Below are 24,498 nucleotides of genomic sequence, written 5' to 3' on the forward strand. Positions count from 1 at the left end.
TGCCAAAGTGTGGTAGGGCAGGTTTATTTAAACCACCAAAGGTTCTTTAATGTACACCTAAATCTAAGCACCCAAGCATTTTTACATTTCACCCCCCGTGAAATGTGGTGACCGCAGCCGGCATCGAACCCGCAACCCCGAGCTCAGTAGTGCAATGCTGTAGCCATTAAGCTATTGTGGCAGGTAATATAAGTCACAAATATAATATAGGTCAGCCACCACAGTGGCTTAGCGGCTATGGCGTTGCACTGCTAAGCATGACGTCGTGAGATCAAATTTCAGTCACGGCAGCCAAATTTCGAATGGGGCGAAATGTAAAAAAAAAAAAAAAATTAAATTATGGGGTTTTACGCGCCAAAACCACTTTCTGATTATGAGGCATGCCGTAGTGGAGGACTCCGGAAATTTCGACCACCTGGGGTTCTTTAATGTGCACCTAAATCTAAGTACACGGGTGTTTTCGCATTTCTCCCCCATCAAAATGCGGCCGCCATGGCCGGGATCTGATCCCGCGACCTTCTGCTCAGCAGCCTAACACCATAGCCACTGAGCAACCACGGCGGGTGAAATGTAAAAACACTCGTATCCCACGCTATAGGGGCATGCTAAAGATCCCCTGGAGGTCAAAATTATTCCAGAGTCCCTCCCTATGCCGTGCCTCATAATTAAATCATGGTTTTGGCACGTAAAACCCCAGAATTCAATTCAAACCTCAATTGATATGTTTAGCATGGGTGCACTGACAACAGTTCTTCTATTGAACTCTGCAGCATGACAGTTCTGCTGCTATTTAATAAGATTTAGATATTCAATCACTTTAGATTGCCAAAAGGCAATCTAAAGCGACACTGTAAATGGAGAAAAAATCTCCACTGGCACACCTCAGATGAATGCACCAAAATGGAAAGTTTACCTGTCACAGCAAAGATAATATAGTTAAAGCTTTCAGCAAAGGATAAAATTTTGAGGCATTACTGACAAACTTTGTTGTAGTTGAAAGAACATGAGAAATGGTATACCAACTATGTACAAAAAATAGTGACAGCAGCTAATTGTAACCTAGTAGGGCACTAGTGACCTGTGCTTGATGTGACATTTCCTTACTGATAAAAGAACCTAAACAAAACTAAAGAACACTCGGCCATAGGGGAATGAAAAAACAAAAAGAAGCCCTAGTATTTTAACTTCAACTACCACCTAGAAAAAAAGTCCTTCCATTGCCACCAGTTCATAGTGGGAATTGTTCATGCAGAGGTCAATGATACCAAAAGTATAATGCCTACCGAAAGTATGAAGCACAGGGGACGAGGGTGGTCAGCTGCATCTCACACGTATTGACCAACCTCACACCATTTACCAATTGAAACACACCACTCAGATATTTAGAAATGTCTTTCATCATTGTTTGGCAGAATTTTCCAAAGAATGATTAGTCCATATTTTATAAGCAGTGGATCCACTAGCAAAAATATAATGATGCAGCAACATGTCTTTACAATTTGTGCTATAACAAAAGCACCTAGAAATGACGTGAGAAGTGTTAGCACATTTAGCAAGTTGCATGCATGCACTCTGCTCTCAAATTACACGTATTTACAAACATGCTTTGTGCTGTGAGCAACGACTGGCTCTGCCAAATCTGTGATGTTTTCTGCTTTCTGTTCAAATTCAGTTTCGAGCTGTCTAAGCACTACATGATAGGCACAAAAAAAAAAAAAAGCACTTACAACTACCAAGTTCCACATTTTAGCAGCTTCTGCTACCGTAGAGCAGACAATGCTGCAACCTCCAAGCAGCATCAATTTCTGCGGCTCATTGTAGAGCAGGTCATACATGACTGTCGCAGCTAGGCCAGGATTGCACTGCAAATGAGAGCAGCAAAATGAGGAAGTTGTTTTTAAGGTAATAATGTCTCCTTGAAAACAACGAACAACGTGCAGCCAGCCACATTTACAGCACAGATTATATTGCTCGGCAGAAACACTACACGCGCAAGACCGCGGTGAACAAACACTGCATTCTCAAGACAACTCGTAACCATAACAAGGGACGTGATTTGCGCGACAGCTAGCTGAACGATTATTAATGCACCATTTGCCAAATCAAATGCCAGTGTGAATTAAACATCTGCCAAAAGAGCAGCATTGCTTGAAATGTCAAAGGTCGCCCGGCTGCGCGATGTGTTTCGGTGTCTCGACAAATATATGTCAAGGACGACGCACCTGGCTGTCCCTCCAGTCAATTTCGAGCTTGTAGCCAATCAAGAGATCCGATCGCTTGTTGACGTCTTCCAGTGCCATAAGCGCCGCTGGAAGACATCCTTGACCGCCGAGCCAGCCACCATGGCCCTTCATGGGGAACACTGCAGCTATGTACAGACTCTTCAGCTTTTGCACTCCTGTCTCGACTTTTTCGTTCGGTTGCAAAGGGCTCGCGTATTGCAACAGCGCGGCCAAACACATCAGCGCGGCCAGGAAAAGGGCAGAAGTTCCATCCATCGCGTTCATTCCTACGGTTGCCTCTCTTGGTGTATCGATCGCCGCGCAGGGCTACCGCTCCGTGCTGTTCAATGCCGCGGCCACAAACTGGGTGAGTGGATCACCGAGGCCGCGCTCGTGAGCGTCCCTGCCGCTGACCGGGGTCGCCTCGGACTGCATCCACACGATCGAGACCACGGCATTGGCTAGACGCAATTAGCGACGACGAAAACAACTTGCTGCCACTGCCGGCGTATAGGCACAACAAGCAAAACAAGCACACTTGTCGGCTGACGCCACCGCACACCCCCGTCACTGCCCCCACCCCCACCGCATAACGCGCAAGCCGAGCACCCTGCCGTCCGAGCGCGGCGAGAAGCGAGAGAGGACTCTCGCTTGCATAGAGAGAAGCGGGGGAGGGAGAAACCGTTGCTGGGCAACCGTCGTTTCCTGATGCGCAAGATGGGTTCTGTTTTATCACCCTTTAAAAAAACAAAAAACAAGTGACTTATACAAAGATACAGGGCTCCTCCTTTCACCTTGTTCACGTTTTGCACATCGTCTTATACAAAGATAAGTGGCAGAAAAATTTTTCACAGGGACGAATGAGGCTCATCAGATCTCCTGACTGATTTTGCTATGTCGCCGACGTGGGGATGCCCCAGTTGGTTCTTTATTCGATGACGCTGCCGCCGCAGGCGTTGTTCGCACAGTTTCGCATATGATGTTGTATAGACTTTTCCTTTATAGCAGCCACATGCAGCCATGCGGCTGCCATGCCACTTGGCTACGCTCTGGCGTATGCTCTTTTCCTTTATAGCAGCCACATGCAGCCATGCGGGCCATGCCACTTGGCTATGCTCTGGCGTATGCTCTGGTGCTAGTGTCTACGAGAGTTACACCAGGCCCCGCACACTCTCAAGTTCAACAAATGGCCACAGAGGGCGAAAAATCAATCGAGGCGCGTTTCAGCGTAAGCGCGCAAGTGGAGCTACTGTAATTTGGTCGAATACTTTAATTGGTGCTTTCTCTGCTAGGGGCGCTGAACATGCTAATTTTCTTAATTTACACAAACCATTGACATGAACAATCGAGGTGTCTAAGGATGTTTTTTTACCTCAGGCAAATAGGCAGTTGATTTTTTTTTAAATTTGATTGTTGAAGCTGCTTTTTAGTCATAGCGTCAAGGTTTTTGTACTTGATTAACCACCGACAGCCGACAGCCTATTGGTATCGATGTGTTTCCTGGCCGTTGGCGTTCGAATACTACGGCGGTAAAACATTTTCGAAAGCATGCTGGTTTCGTCTGCGAGTCATTACACAGACTTGCTGTAAAGAGGTCTACTCTTGGCAAAAAATAGTGCCTCATTTTGTTTAGGCGTTGATTATCATAATGAATGCGGCGGAGGTTGACGGAATACGCTTGAAGGTACGTTTTTATGCCGTTGATCTCCATAACACCGTAAGTACGCAAAGCGATGTCACAGAACACCCGATGCATCATTGTGTGTTCTCCGTCATCGCTTGTTTGCTGTACGCCTACTAATTCTTCACTTCTTCTTCAAGTGTTGCATCCTCCTTTTGTCCTTGTTCTCTTGTGCTTCACTTACAGTATGTCGTTCCGTCAGCTGTAATGCGCATTTGCAAAACCAATACGTTTGATAAGACGCAGTGGTTATCATAATTTCACTACACATGTATTAAGCTGGCACATGCGGTTCAGATACAGATACCTGTATGCGGACTTGCACGACGTTGATGCGGAGATTAGGATAATTATGACACCCGTAAGGAAGAGGCAGCTGACGGCCGTAAGCTGTTGCGTTCTTTTCGCCAAATTACCCGGCCTGGTAGGGCTCTAAAGATGCTGTATAAAAGTGACACGCGGTGACAGAGAAGTTATGTTTAGCAGCCGACTGTACGTTTTGTAGCTTAGGTCTTCTTTCTTGTGCGTCTGTGCTACCCTTATTAATGAGCCATTTCTTGACTATGTTCTTGACTATGTAACCGCGTTTGTGTGGATCCGTAGACGTGTGCTTTTTGTTGTACTTGTAAAATGCAAATAAAATATTTTCAAGCTTACTCAATCTTTGGTGTGTGCGTTTATTCCAGTCGAGGCCATCGTGCCACCTGGAAACCGCACTCTGTCAGTAGCCCTACACGAAATGCAACAGCTGGAGCGCGGCGGCACAACTCGGGGTAACGGCGGCGTAATAAACGAAAAACCGCTCGGGATGCCCTTAAAAGTCAGTTCAGAGTGTGCCTTAACTCGATATGACTCAGCGCTACATATATTCTGCTGCGCCTTGATCGTGCTCCCGCCAGTTTGGTTGCTGTGTGGCAAACGTAGCGCCTACATACATATGTAGGCGCTACGTTTGCCACACAGCAACCTAACTGGCGGGAGCACGATCGATGCGCATCAGCCAGAACCCAGTAGGTAAAGCGACCATACTGTGCAAAACCCCGTTTCCGTTTCCTGTTGTACAGCGCCACCCGTGGTCACATACTTTAGTTCACGACGCCACCGCTACGCTTATTTCCGTAGCACTGTGGAAGGTACAGTTTCCCTTCTCTAAGTTTGTATAGGTGTTCTGTGACCTAACTGGCGGGAGCACGATCGATGCGCATCAGCCAGAACCCAGTAGGTAAAGCGACCATACTGTGCAAAACCCCGTTTCCGATGGATGGATGGATGTTATGAGCGTCCCCTTTGGAACGGGGCGGTGGCCTGCGCCACCAAACTCTTGCTACTATGCTGCCTAATATCCTACCTTGGTTAATCAATGAGAAACAAAAAAAAAAAACACTATGAACTACCACGTCCAAATTTTCTGATACCCTATTGCGAACTGTGCTTTTGTACGTCTCCGTCTTTTGTCGTTTCCCTACTTTTCTTCCACCAATCCTCCAATCGCCTCTTACTGATGTCTACTGCGGACCTGTTTGCTTTACCATTGCTCCCGCTGAACCCAAGGGCTTCAAGGAGGCCAGTGGTGCCTAAATCGACCGCTGGATAGACGTCTTCACATTCTAATAAAATATGCTCCGTCGTTTCCCTAGCTTTACCGCAGCAAGCACATGCTTCTTCTTCCTTCTTATATCTCGCTTTATAGGTGCGTGTTCTAAGGCATCCCGATCTCGCTTCGAAAAGTAATGAGCTTCCCTTTGAGTTATCATAAATGGTTTCTTTCCTAATTTCGTTTTTTCCCCTTAAGTAGTTACTCATGGCAGGTTTCTTTTCCATTGCCGCCACCCATGAGATTAATTCAGCCTCTCTGACTTTCCGCTTGACCTTCTTTGTTGCTGTGTTGCCCACCCCACAGGCCGCATACTTGCTGGTAAGCTTCCTAGTTCTTTTCCTCCACTGTGAATCAATGTTTTGCCTGTACAGATACCTGAACACTCTCCCAGCCCATTTACTTTCCTCCATATTCCTCAGCCGTTCTTCATACTCAATTTTACTGCGAGCTTCCCTCACTTCAAAACTAGTCCAGCCCATATCCCCTTGCACAGCTTCATTTGTAGTCTTCCCGTGAGCGCCCAATGCGAGGCGACCCACTGACCTTTGGTTCCCGTCGAGTCCTGATTGTACCCCTGATTTAAAGCAAACAACCGCATTTCCAAAAGTAAGTCCTGGAACCATTACCCCTTTCCACATACCTCGGAGGACCTCGTACCTATTGTATCCCCATAGCGCTCTGTGCTTCATTATGGCTGCATTTCTCTTCCCCTTGACTGTTATGGTTTTTTCCTGTGTTTCCATATATCCGTTGCCTTCGTTTATCCATATACCAAGGTATTTATATTCTGTTACCCGAGGTATTTCTTGGCCCTGTATCTCCACTGTCTGTTCACTGTTATCATTGAATACAATAACACCTGATTTTCTAACACTAAATTTCAAACCTAAATTGTTGGCTTCCTGTCCACAGATATTAGCCAGACGTTGCAAATCACTTTGCTTGTTTGCGAGCAACACAATGTCGTCCGCATAAAATAAACCTGGGAGTTGCTGCTCTATTACTGTACCTGCCTGTTTGTATGATAGATTGAACCCGATATTACTTCCTTCTAGCGCCCTCTCCATCCTCACCATGTACATCATAAACAGCAGCGGAGATAAAGGGCACCCCTGCCTCAGTCCCTTGTTGATATGAACTTTCTCCGCGCTCCTCCTCCCTTCCCATTCAACGCAAACAGTATTTTCTAGGTAAATCTCTCTGAAAAGCTGTATACAATCGTTACCTAAGCCTTCCCCTTCCAGAATTTTCTGTTGTACAGCGCCACCCGTGGTCACATACTTTAGTTCACGACGCCACCGCTACGCTTATTTCCGTAGCACTGTGGAAGGTACAGTTTCCCTTCTCTAAGTTTGTATAGGTGTTCTGTGGTTACACTCCCCTGCACGGTGCTCCCCCGCAAGCAGGCAAGCAGGGCGATATGCGGATCAGTAGGTCGTGATGCGGATAGCATATCTATAGTTAACACAGTGAACTAGACATATGGAACTAGAAACCCTAGAAAACTGTAGCATATTTATGGCGGATAGCACGGCCGCACACGAGGACATACAGCCGAAACCAAGGAAGGAAGGAAGAATATGAAACTATATGGAAGGAAGGAAAAAAATAGTATTTTTCAAAAAGAATTTAAAGTAGGCGAGCGTGGTCGGGCCCTTCGTCCAGGGCTCCACTGGCGCGAGCGGCTCGCTGGGCTTGGTCCAGGAGAGCCACTTGGCTCTCCTTTCCCTCGTCCGCAAGCCATGCCTCCCACTGCTTATTTAACGTGAGTGAATGTGCATTTATGTATGGGCTAGTAATAGTACAGACCGCCAAAACCAAAAACCCCGCTAAATCCCAAACTAAACCCAAGTTAAAGAACCATTTATGCCTGCGTTAAACTTGGAATGTTCGCAAAATTTCATTTCATATGTTGTAGCATTTCTTCCTTTCTTGTTTTTTTTTTCGTTTCTTAGTGTTGTAGCGCTTGTGGGTTCTCGGGCCACCCAGATGTTCTGTGGTGCCACTGTCTTCGAACGCCTGGCACCACCGGCGGCACTTGGCGGCGCTCAGACCTTAGCGGCCTTAGCCTAGAAACATTACCTGGCAAGCAACAATGTAAACATTGTAAAACATTTCTACTTGCTACGTTCTGTTACAGTGGCTACAAGGGGGAAGTGTGAGCAGCGCGCCGCTCGCCGTATGCGGTCCACTGAGGCCTTTGAGGAGGATCCGACAGGCGGCGCTCGACGACGTTTGCACGTCAGTCGATGGGCAAGGCGCGGTGGCATACGCTGGCGTGAGCTGTGCTGCACGTGTTTCTCTCGGCTTTGCCGGCAGTTGTGTGAGTTATTTCTTGTGCGCTGTATGTGTGGTGATGCCCAGAAAACAGAGCCACTGTTTTGTGCCTGGGTGCACTACTGGCTACAAATCGTGCAAGATGAAACTGTCGCTGTTTGGTGTACCCAAGAATGAACTGGCGTTGGCGCAGTGGCAGCGGGCTATACCGCGTGCTGACAAACAACTCGAGAAGAACTCTGCGGTGTGCGAGCTTCATTTCGACACAAGGTACATTTCAAGGTACTTTGAGCACACAGTGAATGGAGAGCTCGTCCGAATCGAAAGAAGCAGGCCTCTGTTGCTTCCTGGAGCTGTGCCCACGCTTTTCCCAAACCTACCAAAGTATTTATCGAAGCAACTGCCGCCTGACAGGAAGCGGCCCGCAAAGCCTGAACCCACAGCTCCAGCCAAGAAGAAATGTGCAGAAGACAGTGCCGTTTCTGTGAGTGTGGGCTTCGAGGAGGTTCCGTACTGCACAGCTTCGTTTCAGGACCTCACTTTACCGTCGTGTTCGTGGGGCATGCACACGTTGAACCCTTCGCCGTTGACTGTGGCTTACAGTGTGTGCAAACCAGGGAAGGATAAACGGGTCCTATATGCAAGCAAGCTGGTTGTGTTTTCACAAGAAGCGAACTGTGTGAAACAAGATGTTTTTTTAAAGGGAGTGCGCCAGTCGGGGCTGTCATCCACCGATCCTACATCTCTTTTGAAAGAGGTCGACAGCATGGAAGTCTGTGTTGGAGCCGGCACAGTCGATGAATTTCCGTTTGCGTTGGGAAGCAAGAAATTTCACTTTTTTGACGCAATCATTTCAAGCATAAAGTGTCGTGGTGTAGCGCATGACAGTAGGCCATGTGTGATGTGCAAGCATCTAAGAAAAGCTCTTTTGAACCAGCGATCAAAAAAGCGTCGTAGCCAGAATTCAGCTCCCAGACTCTCAAGGAAGAAAAAACTTCAAACGCAAACTGTTCGGCGACTCAAGGCCAAGTTGTCAGTCTACACACAAACCATCAAGGATCTTGAGAGGCAGAGTGTAGAACTGGAAGAGAGCGTCCTGGAAGACAGATTAAAAGCTCTTCCACCTAAGCAAAGGCTCGCGGTACTGCAGTGTTTTCAGGCAGCTCGTCGCAAATCACTGAGAGGGATGAAATACAACCCAGATTGGCTACTCGAGTGCATTATAATGCGCATGAAGAGTCCAAGACTCTACGAGCACGTCAGAAGAGAGGGAATACTAACACTCCCGAACAGAACCTGCTTGAAGACATATATGCGGAAGTATAAGAGCGGGTTTGGCTTCAACTCCCTTGTGCTTGCAGGGATTGGCAAGAAAACGAAGACCATGGATGAATTCAGGTGCCACGGTGGCCTGATAATAGATGAGATGAAACTGTCGGAGTGTTTCAGTGTAGTTGGAGGGGGAAAGATTGAGGGACTTGTGGACTTAGGAAAATTCACCCCCGAAAGTGAGAAACATGTGCCTTGTGATCACGGTCTAGTGGTCATGTTTCAACCTCTAAGCGGTTCTTGGCATCAAATACTTGGTGTTTTTGCCTCAAGGGGCAATGTGAAGGCAGCTCTGTTGTCGAAAATCGTCCTAGAAGCTGTGATTCTTGCCGAAAAAGCTGGCCTGAAGGTTGATTTTGTGACAGCTGATGGCGCTTCATGGAACCGCTCTATGTGGCGCATATTTGGAATATCTGGTTCCTCGAGCTGTGTGAAGTCGTCGGTTGCTCATCCTGTTGATAAAGAAAGACGTCTTTTTTTTATGTCAGATTTTCCCCACTTGATAAAATGCGTAAGGAACGGTTTCCTGAAGTGCTTCTACAAAACTCCGGATGGTGCTGCCTACATTGAGCACATCAGGGTGGCACACGAGGAAGATAAATGTGCAGTCACCCTCAAGGTCATGCCAAAAATTAGTGCATGCCACGTGAAGCCCAATAATTTTGAGAAAATGAGGGTGAACTTAGCATTCCAACTTTTCAGCTCAGAAGTCGTTCGTGGCCTTTTCTTTTACAAGAATGAAATTCAAAGGAATTGGGGTGACCCAGCAGCAACTGAGGCATTTGTCAGCACAATGGCCAAGCTAATAGAGGCGATGACAGCACGTATTCCATCCGAAGCTCTAAGACTTGGGTCCATTCAAGAGAAAAACATCAAAGATTTCATCGAGTACCTTAACAAATGGGAAAGATCCTTGGCACCTTCCAGAGTAGGTTTTTTGTCAGCAAGCACAGCTGAAGGACTGAGGGTTACCCTCCATGCAACATTAGATCTGTTAAAGTATGTCCATGACAAGCTTGGGTACAAGTACTTGCTGACAAGCCGCCTTTGTCAGGATAGCCTGGAAAAACTGTTTGGCGTCATACGTCAGTTTTCCGGCTGTAATGACCACCCCAACGCAACCCAGTTCCTCATCACTGTTAATTGCCTAAGTTTTTATAACTTAGTGAAAGCGCCGAGCAGCGGAAACTGTGAAGGAGGCACCCTGCAGTTTTTGCTGGGTGAGAAGGAAGCAGGCGGTGAAGTGGATGAACTTCTTGACAGAGGACAGATAGAAGATGCTTCACAAAGGCTCCAGAAATCTGAGCTTCTCTCTGACCATGTGTACAATGAAAAAACGAGCGACAGCCGCCTGGTGTTTTACATTGCAGGGTATGTTGCACGAAAGACCATCCTGAAAACTCACTGCAAAGACTGTTTTGATCAGCTTCTCGTGAATCCGGAGAATGCTAACAAAGAACTCTCGACATTTACCAAATTTTGTGACAAAGGTGGTCTGCTCTACCCATCCCACGAACTTTTCTCGTTTGTAGAGGCGTTAGAACTCACCTTTTCTATGTGGTTTAGCAACAACCAACTGCACTATGACAGCCTTGATCAGCTGACATGCTGTCTCAGGAAGAACAATGTCTTGATTGGCTGTGAACTTCATGGGCTGAGTATTACCAACCACATCACCAAGTTTTTCCTGCTAACACGCCTTCATTTCTACATGAAATCCCTTAACAAAGAGAGGGAATCATCGCGGGAAAAAAAGAAGCACTTGAAACTGAGGCGGGTTACCTAAGGACTGTTTGGAAGAGGTTTCACTCCCAAGTACCAGGAAATCATTTTATTTTGCCGCTACCAGAGCAGCTTAGCAAAATAAAGCTTTATTCAGAAATTTTGCGCATTTGAACATGTGGTGCTTTGTCCGAGTACAGCAGAAATCAACCCGTCGCGAAATAATCTACGCTGTTGGGCGATCCAACATGGAAACGGTAAGTCTGCTTTCTCTTGACATTCTGCTCAATTTGGAATTAACTCAGTAATATTTCCGGCTCTCTTGTACAACCAAGTGTCCAGCAGAACCGATTTCTGTAATATAGTGAGAGCCATGGAAACATGACGAAAGAAAAACTGCGTCCGCCGCGTATAAAACACGCGTTTACCAACGCTGCAGCCGAAGAATCTGACGTGGATGGATGGATGGATGTTATGAGTGTCCCCTTTGGAACGGGGCGGTGGCTTGCGCCACCAAACTCTTGCTACTATGCTGCCTAATATCCTACCTTGGTTAATCAATGAGAAACAAAAAAAAAGACACTATGAACTACCACGTCCAAATTTTCTGATACCCTATTGCGAACTGTGCTTTTGTACGTCTCCGTCTTTTGTCGTTTCCCTACTTTTCTTCCACCAATCCTCCAATCGCCTCTTACTGATGTCTATTGCGGACCTGTTTGCTTTACCACTGCTCCCGCTGAACCCAAGGGCTTCAAGGAGGCCAGTGGTGCCTAAATCGACCGCTGGATAGACGTCTTCACATTCTAATAAAATATGCTCCGTCGTTTCCCTAGCTTTACCGCAGCAAGCACATGCTTCTTCTTCCTTCTTATATCTCGCTTTATAGGTGCGTGTTCTAAGGCATCCCGATCTCGCTTCGAAAAGTAATGAGCTTCCCTTTGAGTTATCATAAATGGTTTCTTTCCTAATTTCGTTTTTTCCCCTTAAGTAGTTACTCATGGCAGGTTTCTTTTCCATTGCCGCCACCCATGAGATTAATTCAGCCTCTCTGACTTTCCGCTTGACCTTCTTTGTTGCTGTGTTGCCCACCCCACAGGCCGCATACTTGCTGGTAAGCTTCCTAGTTCTTTTCCTCCACTGTGAATCAATGTTTTGCCTGTACAGATACCTGAACACTCTCCCAGCCCATTTACTTTCCTCCATATTCCTCAGCCGTTCTTCATACTCAATTTTACTGCGAGCTTCCCTCACTTCAAAACTAGTCCAGCCCATATCCCCTTGCACAGCTTCATTTGTAGTCTTCCCGTGAGCGCCCAATGCGAGGCGACCCACTGACCTTTGGTTCCCGTCGAGTCCTGATTGTACCCCTGATTTAAAGCAAACAACCGCATTTCCAAAAGTAAGTCCTGGAACCATTACCCCTTTCCACATACCTCGGAGGACCTCGTACCTATTGTATCCCCATAGCGCTCTGTGCTTCATTATGGCTGCATTTCTCTTCCCCTTGACTGTTATGGTTTTTTTCCTGTGTTTCCATATATCCGTTGCCTTCGTTTATCCATATACCAAGGTATTTATATTCTGTTACCCGAGGTATTTCTTGGCCCTGTATCTCCACTGTCTGTTCACTGTTATCATTGAATACAATAACACCTGATTTTCTAACACTAAATTTCAAACCTAAATTGTTGGCTTCCTGTCCACAGATATTAGCCAGACGTTGCAAATCACTTTGCTTGTTTGCGAGCAACACAATGTCGTCCGCATAAAATAAACCTGGGAGTTGCTGCTCTATTACTGTACCTGCCTGTTTGTATGATAGATTGAACCCGATATTACTTCCTTCTAGCGCCCTCTCCATCCTCACCATGTACATCATAAACAGCAGCGGAGATAAAGGGCACCCCTGCCTCAGTCCCTTGTTGATATGAACTTTCTCCGCGCTCCTCCTCCCTTCCCATTCAACGCAAACAGTATTTTCTAGGTAAATCTCTCTGAAAAGCTGTATACAATCGTTACCTAAGCCTTCCCCTTCCAGAATATCCCACAAAATGCTGCGGTCTACGTTGTCGTATGCTCCTGTAATGTCCAAAAAGGCCACATACAACGGTCTGCTTTCTGCTTTTGATATTTCAATACACTGAGTAAGAACAAACAAGTTATCATCCAAACGCCTACCTATTCTAAAGCCATTCTGAAGCTCTCCCAAAATGCCATTATTTTCTGCCCATGCTTGAAGCTTTAATTTGATTGCCTGCATTGCTAGCCTGTATATTACCGATGTAATGGTCAACGGTCTATACGAGTGAATTCTGTCTTTCTCCCCCTTACCTTTATAAATTAAATTCATTCTACTTTGTCGCCAACTGTCTGGTATTCGTCTATCTTTTAAAGTTTTTTCAACTGCTTTCACGAGAGCTTCCTTACTTTTTGGTCCCAGTTCATTTATCAGCCTAACGGGAACCTCGTCTAGCCCTGTGGCTGTGCGCTTAGGAATTTTCTCTTCCGCTTTCTTCCAGTTTAAATTTGTAAGCACTAGCTCCTTTCCCCCTTGGGTCTCTTTCATGCTCTTTTTTTCTTCAAATACAACCTCGTCCTTGCCTTTGAAAGATTCGGCTGTTACTTTTTGGATGTAATTTATTGCTGCTTCTTCTTCCAGTCTGTTTTCATCTTCATCTAGGATATGTTGTTGTATTGTTGTTGACTTCCTGCCTAATGATTTTATGTGATTCCAAAATATTCTAGGTGCGGCCTTCTTTTTCTCACGTATTTCTGACAACCAACTTTCGCTTTCACCTTTTAATTTTGCTTGTACCAGTATTTGAACCATAGACTTTTTCTCCCGGTATATTTCCCATTTACTGGTTACTTCATCCTGTGGCAACTGCGCCTTCTTTGCCTGCCTGTGCTCTCGAGATGCTTTCTGTCGTTCGGCGATCGCTTCTCGTATCTCCTTGTTCCACCAGCTTTTCGGTTTCTTTTTTCCTTTCCAATGAACATGTTGTTTCTCTTTCCGTAATTCTGTCGTTACTACACTTAGAAGCTCACCATATTCCCACCCCTTACTTGGCGACTTGCCAATTTCTTCCTCCACTCTAGTGACTATATTCGCTATTTGTTCAGCGTTCAAATTTGGACTGGCCATTTTGCTTTCGTTGCTCTCTTTCCCAACTACATATCCCATTTTCAAAATGATGCGTTTATGGTCACTCCCTATGCTGCTAAACCCTTCCTCATCGATGACCATTTCTCTCAACTTATCATGAATTCCTTCTGTCATCAGACAGTAATCAATGGTCGATTGCCGGTTTCCCACTTCCCACGTGATCTGTCCTTCACACTTAAGCCCTGTATTCACGATCACGAGGTTATGTTGCTCGCAAAGGTCTAGCATTGACTTCCCGTTATTGTCGGTATAGCCATCTAAATCCTGTATGTGGGCATTCATGTCACCTAATAGGATTATCTCAGCACCATTCCCGAAACCCCTAATATCAGCGCTTATGCATTCCACTAACTCTTTATTCTTCTCTGTGCAATCTATTCCGGTCCACAAATACGTAACTCCAAGCCAAGTTTCTTTCCCACTCATTGTACCTGCTAACCAAAGATGCTCTTGACATTGTGAATTTACTCTCTTCCATTTGGCTCCCTGATGGATGAGCATTCCGACTCCCCCTCCCTTTCTTTCCGACTTAGTTCTGTTGCACCCTTCCCATACATAATTCTCAATAACTGGCGGCTCTTCTGAGTCTCTAAGGTGCGTTTCTGTAACCGCATACACCCCTATTTGTTCTCTATGTAACTGCTCCTCAATCTCTGCCCACTTTTCCTTTCTTCTGCCGCCCTGCATGTTTATGTAGCCTATTGCATGGCGAGCTCTTGTTCTTGCTTTCCTCCTTTTTCTGTTATCGACGGCAATGCTCTTCTGATGTTCCCCTAGGGGACCTTCTTTATTACTACCTACTCTGACCTCCTGAGCGCCCGCGGGCCCCCTAAAAAAGCAACAGCGCGACCCCCAAGTCGCCAGCCCACTTCTCGTGCTAGCCTGTAATTGAAGTGGATCCCATCTCGTTTAAAACCACCACAACTTCTCACTTCCCTGTTTACTTCGACAACCTCGAAGCCTTTCTCTCGGCTCATTTTCCATATTGCCTCATTGGCAGCCATTACGGCTCTTTGTACGTGACTGTCACGCACAGGCACCTCCGGCACCGTGCACACCACGATCTGCGCCTGAGGGGATAGCTCGCGCAAGTCGTCCACCCCCTTCGCCAAGCGCTGGGCTAGTCCTGGCCCTTTCCCTTTCAGGACGTCATTTAGCCCACCTGCTACTACGACAAGGTTGCGCACGTGGGCATTTTCCGTGAGCTTTTCTTTTGCTCGCTCCATGACAGAACCCAGTGTCTGTCCTGGAAATGTCCCTACCGCCACTCTTTTGTCGCCTTTCACCCTCTCTACAATTGCTTTTGAGCACCCAGCCATGTTTGAGTCGCCAGCGATAATCACCCTTTGACTCTCTCCTACCTCTCCCTGCTTCCCGGCTTCCTGTGGCTGCAGCGTCGCCTCACTCGGGGCGTGTTGCGCTGCTTCGCTATAGCTACGCCGATTCACCGGCGGCGAGCTGGCGACCGCTTGCTTTGGCTCCCTGCCTCCCACTTCGCCCTCGCTTTGGTGTCCTGACCCGACATTATCCGCTGCCCGAGTCTCAAGAGCGTCGAGCCGCCTTTGCAGTTCGGCGCTCCTTTCTTTCGCCTCCCCAAGCTCGGCCACAGTCCTCACCAACTGCGCGGCCTGGGCCGCCTCCACCTTGACGAAATTTTCAACCTTCGCCTGCAGTTCTATCCGCTTCTCCTGCTCCTCCCTCAGGTTTGCCTTAAGCTCTTCAAACTTAGCCGCCCAATTCTCTTCCAGTTTTTGGACGGCTTCCCTGACGCGCTCGCACGACCTGCACGTGAAGCTAGACCCCACCGCGTCTGCTAAATTCTGAAATTTAGTCTCGTCGAGGAAGCACCAGCGCAGGCACTCGTCGCACTGCACTTGCTCCCCGTCCCCCGCGGCCTTCATGTTTTTCGAGTTCATCGCTAGGCCTACGTCCCTAGGCCCAACGAGCAAGTTCGCCAAATCACTCACGCAAACCCGACCTCGACCGCTATCCCAAACAAAAACAAAGAATTATCACTCCCTACTCCATGTGAGAATCCGAAGAGCTAGCTGAAAGAACTACCCCCTAGGCCTAACGGGGGAGCCGCCAGACCTAGACAAAGCCGGTACGTTTCCTACTCCTACCAAAAATTCAAAATTTGCGCCCCTACTCCATGCAAAAGAAAACACTTCAAAACACTAGCTAATAAAGATAAAAGAGTACTTAGCTACGAACGAAGTCGCTGAAGCCTCGTCCACAGGAGCGTCCGCGAGCCACGACCGTTCCCAACGCGACCGTCCAATGCGACGTGTATGCGCGCTGCAGCGCCATCTGCCCCTTTCCTTCCAAAGCGCTTCGCCTGCCCGGGCGCGCTCCTCACACTTCCCCCTTGTAGCCACTGTAGTTCTGTACAGTTTCCGTTTTGGTAGGCTGATTCGGTTGGTCAAGGATTGGTTCCAGAATGTGGTCAGACACCTTATTAATACTCGTAATTTCCATATTCACGGCCTTGCTGAGCGAAGGTACGTTATGTTTCAGCATACGGAATCCACCATAACAGTAGAAACGACGTGTGCCATGCGTGGTCGGTATGCGCCGAAGCTTTGCTCGCGAGAAGCTTGCCCTTGCGTCTGCTCAAAGCCGGTTTTTGCTGTTCCTTGAAGGTTTGACATGGCTGATGGTGTACAGAACCGACAAGTACCAGAAACTAAAGGCCGAAGTGGAGAAACAAAGCAAACGACGTAAGTGCGCTTTTTACGTGCGTATGTAGTACAAGTTTGTCTGCTTGTTAGCAGTCAATCATCGTAGGAGTGCACCTGGTGACGAACTGTCGTGATGCTCGTTTATCGGCAATTAACAGCAGCATGTTCGTTATTGCAGTGGAAAAGAAAAAAGAGGCCCACGGTGAGGCAGCCGCCCGACAACAGAAAAAGAAAATAGGTAAGGGTTTCATGCCTCTTGATTGCACTTTACCACTATGCTTTATTTTTGTTGTTTAATAATTGTGTATGATACAGAGCGGGAAGAAGAGAAGTTGAAGAACAATAACAGGGACCTCTCACTCGTGAGCTATCTTCCGTTTCCATCTCTTATTTTGGCGCTGTAACGCTTGGCTTGAACCACTTGTCTGTCTGCTTGCAGGTGAAAATGAAGTCAATGTTTGCGATAGGCTTTGCCTTTACAGCACTTCTCAGCATGTTCAATTCAATGTGAGTGCATGACCTTTTCTTTTCTTTTGTAAAAGCCAACGAGGCTGTGGTGTCAAACAGCACTAGCGTTGTGCAAGCTAGCCGTCTCCGCCATGCTATGGTGGCATATAGCAATGTATTTCGCTGTAATGCACCAATGCCGTTTCATGCACCTGTATTTTTGTGGACATGTGTCTAGGTGGTGTCACGCCAGCAAAGTGTCTGCATTATTTGAGTCATATTATAAGAAGCCAACAAACACTGACACCGAGGACGACATAGGGGAAATTACTTGTGCTTAATAAATGAAGTAAACAAACGATAAATTAATGGAAATGAAAGTGGATGAAAAAACAACTTGTTGCAGGTGGGGAACGATCCCACAACCTTAGCATTTTGCGTGCGATGCTCTACTGATTGAGTTACCGCAGCGCCGTTACCCCATCCACTTTCTTGGGTATTTATGTTATGTTTCCTATTAGAACCCTGGGAGTGTTAGCCAGTGCCACCACTCACAGACCTTGGCAGCGGACATGGAACATCCTTTCTGCCGCAGGTGTCACAAGAATGTGATCTTTTTGGGTGAAGGCAACCGGTCAATAAACCCACACGTGCTACCTGAAGGCATCGATGTTGCCGGATTCGAGACCCTGGTTATGTAATAAACGAGAAGAATGGGGGTTACCCGAGGTGCCCGATTTTTATTAGTCATATCATAAGAAGCCAACAAACAATGACACCAAGGACAATGTAGGCGAAATTACTTGTGCTTAATAAATGAAATAAAGAAATGATAAATTAATGGAAATGAAAGTGGATGAAAAAACAACTTGCCGCAGGTGGGGAACGATCCCATAACCTTCGCATCCACTTTTTTCATCCATTTTCATTTCCATTACTTTATTGTTTATTTCATTTATTAAGCACAAGTAATTTCCCCTATGTTGTCCTTGGTGTCAGTGTTGGTTGGCTTCTTATGGGTTTCTATTATAAGAATTTTAAAGGGAATTAGGATTACTTTGTTATACCCATTAGTTCATTATAACCCATTTCAGTATAATGAGATTTGACTGTGTATCTTCTGTAGTTAATGGTTAACGCATTAGTTAATCTGCATTATTGAAGTGTTTTTTTAGCAGTGCTTTCACAATGGCTTGCTTGCACACACTGGAGGGTTGTGCAGAATTATATGTTTCTGCAAATGGGTAATCTATTGTAAAGAAACTGTGAACTGGCAAGAGACCGACACTGACACATGGGGAACAAAAAGAAAAGCCAGACAGTTGGCACATACAGAAGGGAGGAAGTGAACAAGTGCTAGCCTTACAACTAAGGGCCTTCCACAGGAAAAAGCAGCATGTGCACAACACCATTTGGCATAGGAGAGCACAGAGGAAGCATTGTGTGAAGGCTCTTTGTTAACGGAAACAATGGTGCACTCACACATCTTTCACGGCCCAGTTTTAGAGTCGATGCCGGTCCTTGAAAATGCTTGAATTTAGCAACCATGTTTTCAAGGGCATGGAAGTCCTGTAATTTTTAATGAGCCTTGAAAAACTTTGAATTTAGTTTATGAAATACATTTGCCAAGAAGTCATTAATTGGGAGTCAGAACAGATTCACGAAAAGACGAGTACAGTTACTTGGGAAAATGCCAGAAAAGCTCAATGCATTGCTGTATACGCCTACACTTGCACATGACAAGACAGCCTTTATTTTGACCTGTGTCAAGATGAAACTAGTCAGTGCCTGCAACCCTGCACTAAATCCACATTCAACAGCTGCAATGTAAGCAGCATGTTTGTCCTCGCAGTCCACATGCAGTGGTTCTCAAGCAGTTGACAATTGCTGTCCTCGTCGATTGAACAGGAAGTGGCGGGCAGAAAGTACTCAAAAACCACCCACGACTGTCTTGCTATTAGCACATTAAAAGTGACCGTCAAAGAGACTTATGGAATACAAAGAGTTTCTTCAGGAATGCAAGTGCAGTTGAAATTGTTTGAAAGGAGTTCAGAGAACTCAGACAAGTTAAAAAAATTTTTTTTTATTACCTCTTGAGGAACAGCCCATTGTACACTAAGCTCTAGGGGGTTGTGAAGCTTTTGTTAACCGTGCGATAGCTGTAGAGAACTTAAAGGAACTTTCCTATGATAGTGCAGTGTATAGCATGCAATGCAGTCCCCAGAGCAGGTGGCATTCTCAATGTTCTAATCAATAAAGAACTTAGGATGGCTATTTCATCTGTGAGGCAGCATTACTGTGCCCTTCTGGGATCAAAAGAGAAAGCAACAGCATTGTGTTGGTAGGCATGACCTCCCCTCTAGGCAATTAATTACAGGGGGCAAGCAAAAGGGAATATACTAAGGTCTAAATTCTTCGTTCAAAATGATGTTTCGTAGAATCACTTGCAACTTTGAATATGTACAAACTGGTCCTTGAAAACTAGGGGTGTTCAAATATTCAGAACTTTCGAATAACAAATCGAATAGTATACTATTCGATTTGGTCTTAGAATGGACTAGTGACTATTCGTAAATGCGAATATTTTTTTAATACTTTTCGAATATTTCATTATATGAACTGTGCCCAAATGAAAAGAAAATTGGAGCAAAAGTACTGTGTATTTACAGCCCCACAGTAATAGACATAAAACATGAAAACTTGCGTAGTGGAGCAGGCTACGTCACTTGGATATCCATATTTTTCAGGCTGTACAGCGATCGTTTGCACTTTCTGAAGAGCCCTGTGCACGTGAAGGAACTACACTTGTTTGCACCTAATGCTCCATTTGTGCTTTTAATAAACGCTTCATAAAGTACAATGTAATGACAGAAACTTGCTAACTTCGTAAATACTGTGATGTGAACATCGCTTTATATTAATTGTGATAATGGCTATTCATTATTTGAGAACTATTTGAAAAGCATTCCATACTTGATTTGATTCGCCTCTGGCACTATTCAATTCATATTCAATTTGTTCTCCAAGATCACTATTTGCACATCCCTATTGAAAACCCCTGAATTTTCGTCCTCTAAGCGAAAATAAACCCAGCAAGTCACTCATGTGATAAGCTTCGACACTGAGGCAACTCTCTTCTAGGGTAAAGCCCCTCCATCCACGTGCCACAGTGGCAGTGGCGCGTGGATGGAGGGGCTTTATTCTAGGGCACTGGTCGTGCAAAAATTATCAGTACAGTATTTTACCTTTTGTATAAGTGGACTCTTATTGTGGATGTACTGCCAGCAAATACGGCTGTTGCTATAAAAACAAAAGGTTGAGAAACTGTCATTGAGGATAGTAAAGGGTGTGATGACCAGTAGTAGTGAAGCTTTAGCAGCACAACTCATTTCAAAAGTATGAGCGCTAACATTTTAAAAAGTATCTGAGCATTATACGAAGTGTCCTAGCTAACATTGGCCAACCCATATTTAAAAACCGGTTACGAGATACACGAGCCAACAACTTAGCAAAAATCTTCCCAAAACTGGAATATTGCTTATGTTTAATTAGTTAATTTGCAAATAATAATTATTAGTTGTAATTACTGGTCAAATGCCATATGTTACTTCGTGTTTGAAAACAGCAGATCGAACAGGTTACAGCTCACATTTTTCTTAGTTACTTTCTTGGCATTTCAACGTTGTAGTAGCACAAAATATGCAAACAAAACAAAAAATTCAGTGAGCGTGAGCCTCAGATGCATAAAAACAGTACTGTGAAAGGGTGTTTCAAATAACTCTACGAAATGGGCTGACTTAGCAGCCGTGTGAAAGTGGCAAGTCATTGGATTAACTGTTGGCTGCTGCCAAGATCAATCGTACTTATCACTGCCCTAAGCCAGTGAGCACTGTTCATGCTTATAGCATTATGCAGCTGCTTCCTCTTAGCATCAGCCAGCAGTTACACCAGCCTTGTCGCTTCTATATGGTAGGCAAGTTTGCCATTTAGACAAGTCAGTTATTGTGTCACGCACAAGCACACTCGCTTCACCGTTTTTTAATGCGAAAGCATTATATGCGCCATTATGCAAAAATCCTGTCGGCATCGGCTTGACCGACAGATAGTACCAAAAATGGCCGACAGTGCAGAGTCAAAACACGTTATAAAATGCTCAGATCGACGTCAAATTTCTCAGGGAGGTCCCTGTAAACAAAGTGAATTAATAGCTTTGAAAAGAAGATTTCGTAAATTTCGGTCTGGGTGAGAATCTAACATGGGCCTCCGGGGTGCGAGGCGAGCACGCTTCCCCAATGCCACGGTGGCTCCACGGTTCTGGCTGACTAAAGGGTGTGCCTAATGCCTGCATCATTGCACACGTCATGTCGCAGCCATCTAGCTGACTAAAGATGTGGCCTAGTGTGTGTGTGGGGAGGAGGTGGTGGCGCCACGTCATGCGTGTACAACACGAGCGCGTTAGTGGCGTTCGAAATCTACGAACGGTATAATGCTTTCGCATTCCCACACGTAAGCGCTCTTGTGCGTCTCTGCTGGATATTTTCTTTGGCATTACACACCAGCTTTGAAATGCAAAGAACTGCAAAGAGCTGTAAAGAACTGCAATGCAAAGTTTGATGTTTGAACTTGCACCATTAGACCAAGAACTATTAAATTGGCTAATCAAATTTGGCTGATTAGCAAATAAACATAAAAGAAAAGACACTGCAGTTTTCAGAAGGCCCCCTGCCAACAAAATACTCTTGGTCCCATCCTCGAACCATGTACCCTGTTCTTTTAATAGCTTGGCCCATCCGGCTTTAAATAATGGTGCTTCAACAACACTACTGCGCCTTTACTGGTGGGTCGCTCTTGCAGCTTCGTTGTGGCATTAAAGGCTGATGCCATGGCATCTTGTGACAACAGCAGGCAAGAGCTGGTTTCAAGGTTTGGAACATGGTGCACCAATTGATGTTGCCGCCTGTACATGGATAAACTACTTGAGCAATGGTCTGATGCCTTGTGATGCAGCCATCAGTGTTGCGACCATGCAAGGATGGTACGGGTAAGCCAATGGAGCAGGGAGATACTCTAGAGGGTATTGTCAGCCAGCTGATAAAGAGTAGTTACTAGAAGGTAGCGCCACTAAGGGAAGCTTTAGCCAGTCATGTCCTCACAATTCCAGCAAAAGACGGATCAGTGTGCGACACATGTTAAGACATGTTATAAAGGGCGACGCAAGATAAACCAAACCCATGACATGAACTGTAAGGTGATAATATACAAGAAATGAAAGATAAAATTTTGATTAAAGAAAGCCTACTTACACGAGTTCCTCCATCTCTACAATTCTATACATGTACTGCCATCTTCCAGCCCTTCGTAGAGCAATGGATGCCAGGCAAATGATGTTTCATGTATGAATATTGCTTTATAGTTCATGTGTTCACTTGCTTTGGGTTTGGTCTATCTTGAGCCACCCTGTACAAGACCCATGTAATTAAGGCAGTGATGTGCTTGTTTCAGCTTTGATGGCCGGGTTGTTGCCAAATTGCCATTTGTGCCAATTTCCTGGATTCAGAGCCTCTCACACAGAAATCTGCCTGGAGAAGACTACACAGATTGTTCCTTTATCTTTCTTTACATCCTCTGCACTATGTCCATCAGACAGGTGAGTGCTGACCTGCAGTTCATTGGTAGTGAAATGTGTAGCCTTCTTGCTTACCAATGTTTTCGAGACCACATCCGACTGCTTTATTCTTCTTGTTTGGCGGGGGGGGGGGGGGGGGCATTTTAGCATCATTTATTTTAGAGAGTCCCAAATAAATTTCACTTTCAGGCCTCCTGTTGTGTCCATAATGCTCAATACCAAAAGTGATCGACTGCAATGCCACATTTTTAATGGCTCCCAGACTTGTACTGAGTTACCAGGCTGAGAAAAGAGAGCCATCAATATAGGCAGTATAAACGTTTGTGTGGTGCAAACATTCATTCTGTAGTAGTCCCATCACATTAGCAGTTAGTGCAACCTCACAGGGCCTGCAGTTGTATGAGTGAGCAGTGGTTGGAGATTTTTTTTCTGCGGCCATTGCATAATTGGCAAGTAAAAATATCCGTCATTGACCCAATTTACGTTTGTCAGACTTATTTTTATGTAAAAAAAAAAGTTGAGTATATTGTGTGCAAGCCAAATTTTTTCAAGCATGCAGAGTAAATGCTCTTAATGCTCACTTAATGCAGAGTAAAAATTTAAATGTGTAGTCTGCAGCGTGTGCAGTTCAATGTCCTGGAAGTATGGGCTAGGTTTGAAAGTACAGCATAAGTATTGTGGTAAGAGAAAGACAGAATTAAAACTGTGTATCAATTTGCATTTTTTAAAATTGTTTTTCAGAATACACAGAAGCTGCTTGGCTTTGCTCCCTCTAGAACAGCAAATAAGCAGAGTGGTACCCTCTTTTCACCAGGGCCTCAGCAATTGACCAGATAACAAACTTGCCTGCCCAAAATTGTGGAAATAAAACTTTTTAAGTGTGATGAATACCTTGTGTGCGAATGGCTCATAGAATTGCTAAGTTAGAGAGATTGTGCATCTATTTTATCAGTAGACAGTTGCTACGACAGCACTATAGCAGAAAATGGAGGTGTTGCAACAAAATTGCAATTCAACAGGAAAAAATTCATACTGCTAAAGCAAAATGAGCGCAAACCTTTGGTCACCGTTTGTGCTTATGGCTGGATATAATAAATATTGAGCTAGACTGGCATTTGAACGAATACATGCTGGCCTAGCTATATAGTTAAACCTCGATATAACAAAATTGGTAAAATTGGCGATTTGCTTCGTTATATCAAAATTGCATTGTGTTGAAATTTGATTTTTTATCCAAATAAATACAGTAGATTTTTCTTGCCCAGAAGGGGCCGTAAAATTTTTCAAATTACTGGGCAATCAAGAAAAGTAAACTTGAATGAGAAAAAAATTTCATTTTGTTGAATTTGAGAGTCTGCGACGAAAGATATGGTTTCATGTCGTGTGAGCAATATCTTAATGTTGGCGGTACAAATTAAGTGAAGCCAGCCACACTTTCACATCCACTCCACCTCCGCGGTTGATAAGTGTCGACGCTGTCATGAAGAGCGCCAGCAGCAGGGAGCAGTCTGCCTCTTGCTTAGAGTCTCCAAAACTCGACACTATGCAGCTTCCATACAAAATGCCCTGCAAGACAGCGCATATGATGCCACGCCATCTTGGCATGCCCACTCTTTGCAAACGCAGCATATTGCTTCTAAAACGGTGCTCAGCTGCACTGACAGCCATGCACAGCCACGGCTGTGCTAGAAAAAGATATGTATAAAAATTATGAAAAGTTAATACTTCATTATATTGAAGTTCGTTA

General features: G+C 45.3%; 2 protein-coding genes across 6 annotated transcripts in view; one reads left to right on the forward strand and one right to left on the reverse strand.

Annotated features, from left to right (window-relative positions):
* GABA-B-R1 (gamma-aminobutyric acid type B receptor subunit 1) overlaps window positions 1-2,847 on the reverse strand; it is a 121,136-nt gene extending 118,289 nt beyond the window's left edge. For 2 of the 4 annotated variants that reach the window (XR_012829060.1, XM_075695862.1), the window contains exons 1-2: window positions 2,223-2,846; window positions 1,728-1,862 (exon numbers count right to left, since the gene is read on the reverse strand). Coding sequence is in view for 3 of the 4 variants with exons in the window: in XM_075695862.1 (XP_075551977.1) it covers window positions 1,728-1,862; window positions 2,223-2,507 (420 nt within the window). In the remaining variant the exon portion in view is untranslated. Of the gene's footprint in view, window positions 1-1,727; window positions 1,863-2,222 lie in introns of all 4 variants that reach the window. The other 2 variants (XM_075695846.1, XM_075695852.1) reach the window with 1 other exon arrangement.
* Window positions 2,848-16,379: 13,532 nt separating this feature from the next.
* On the forward strand, window positions 16,380-23,639 carry LOC142585269 (calcium load-activated calcium channel). 2 transcript variants are annotated; one of them, XM_075695896.1, is made up of 7 exons: window positions 16,380-16,498; window positions 16,640-16,717; window positions 16,857-16,916; window positions 16,994-17,040; window positions 17,118-17,185; window positions 22,628-22,772; window positions 23,493-23,639. In XM_075695896.1, exons 1-7 carry the CDS (start codon window positions 16,438-16,440, stop codon window positions 23,586-23,588), a joined length of 555 nt encoding a protein of 184 aa, XP_075552011.1. In that variant the 5' UTR covers window positions 16,380-16,437; the 3' UTR covers window positions 23,589-23,639. The 2 variants fall into 2 exon arrangements, with proteins under 2 accessions (XP_075552011.1, XP_075552020.1); XM_075695905.1 differs by lacking the exon at window positions 16,380-16,498 and adding an exon at window positions 16,538-16,560.
* The last annotated feature ends 859 nt before the right edge of the window (window positions 23,640-24,498 follow it).

The sequence above is a fragment of the Dermacentor variabilis genome, chromosome 1 (assembly GCF_050947875.1).
Source record: "Dermacentor variabilis isolate Ectoservices chromosome 1, ASM5094787v1, whole genome shotgun sequence".
Lineage (NCBI taxonomy): Eukaryota > Metazoa > Arthropoda > Arachnida > Ixodida > Ixodidae > Dermacentor > Dermacentor variabilis.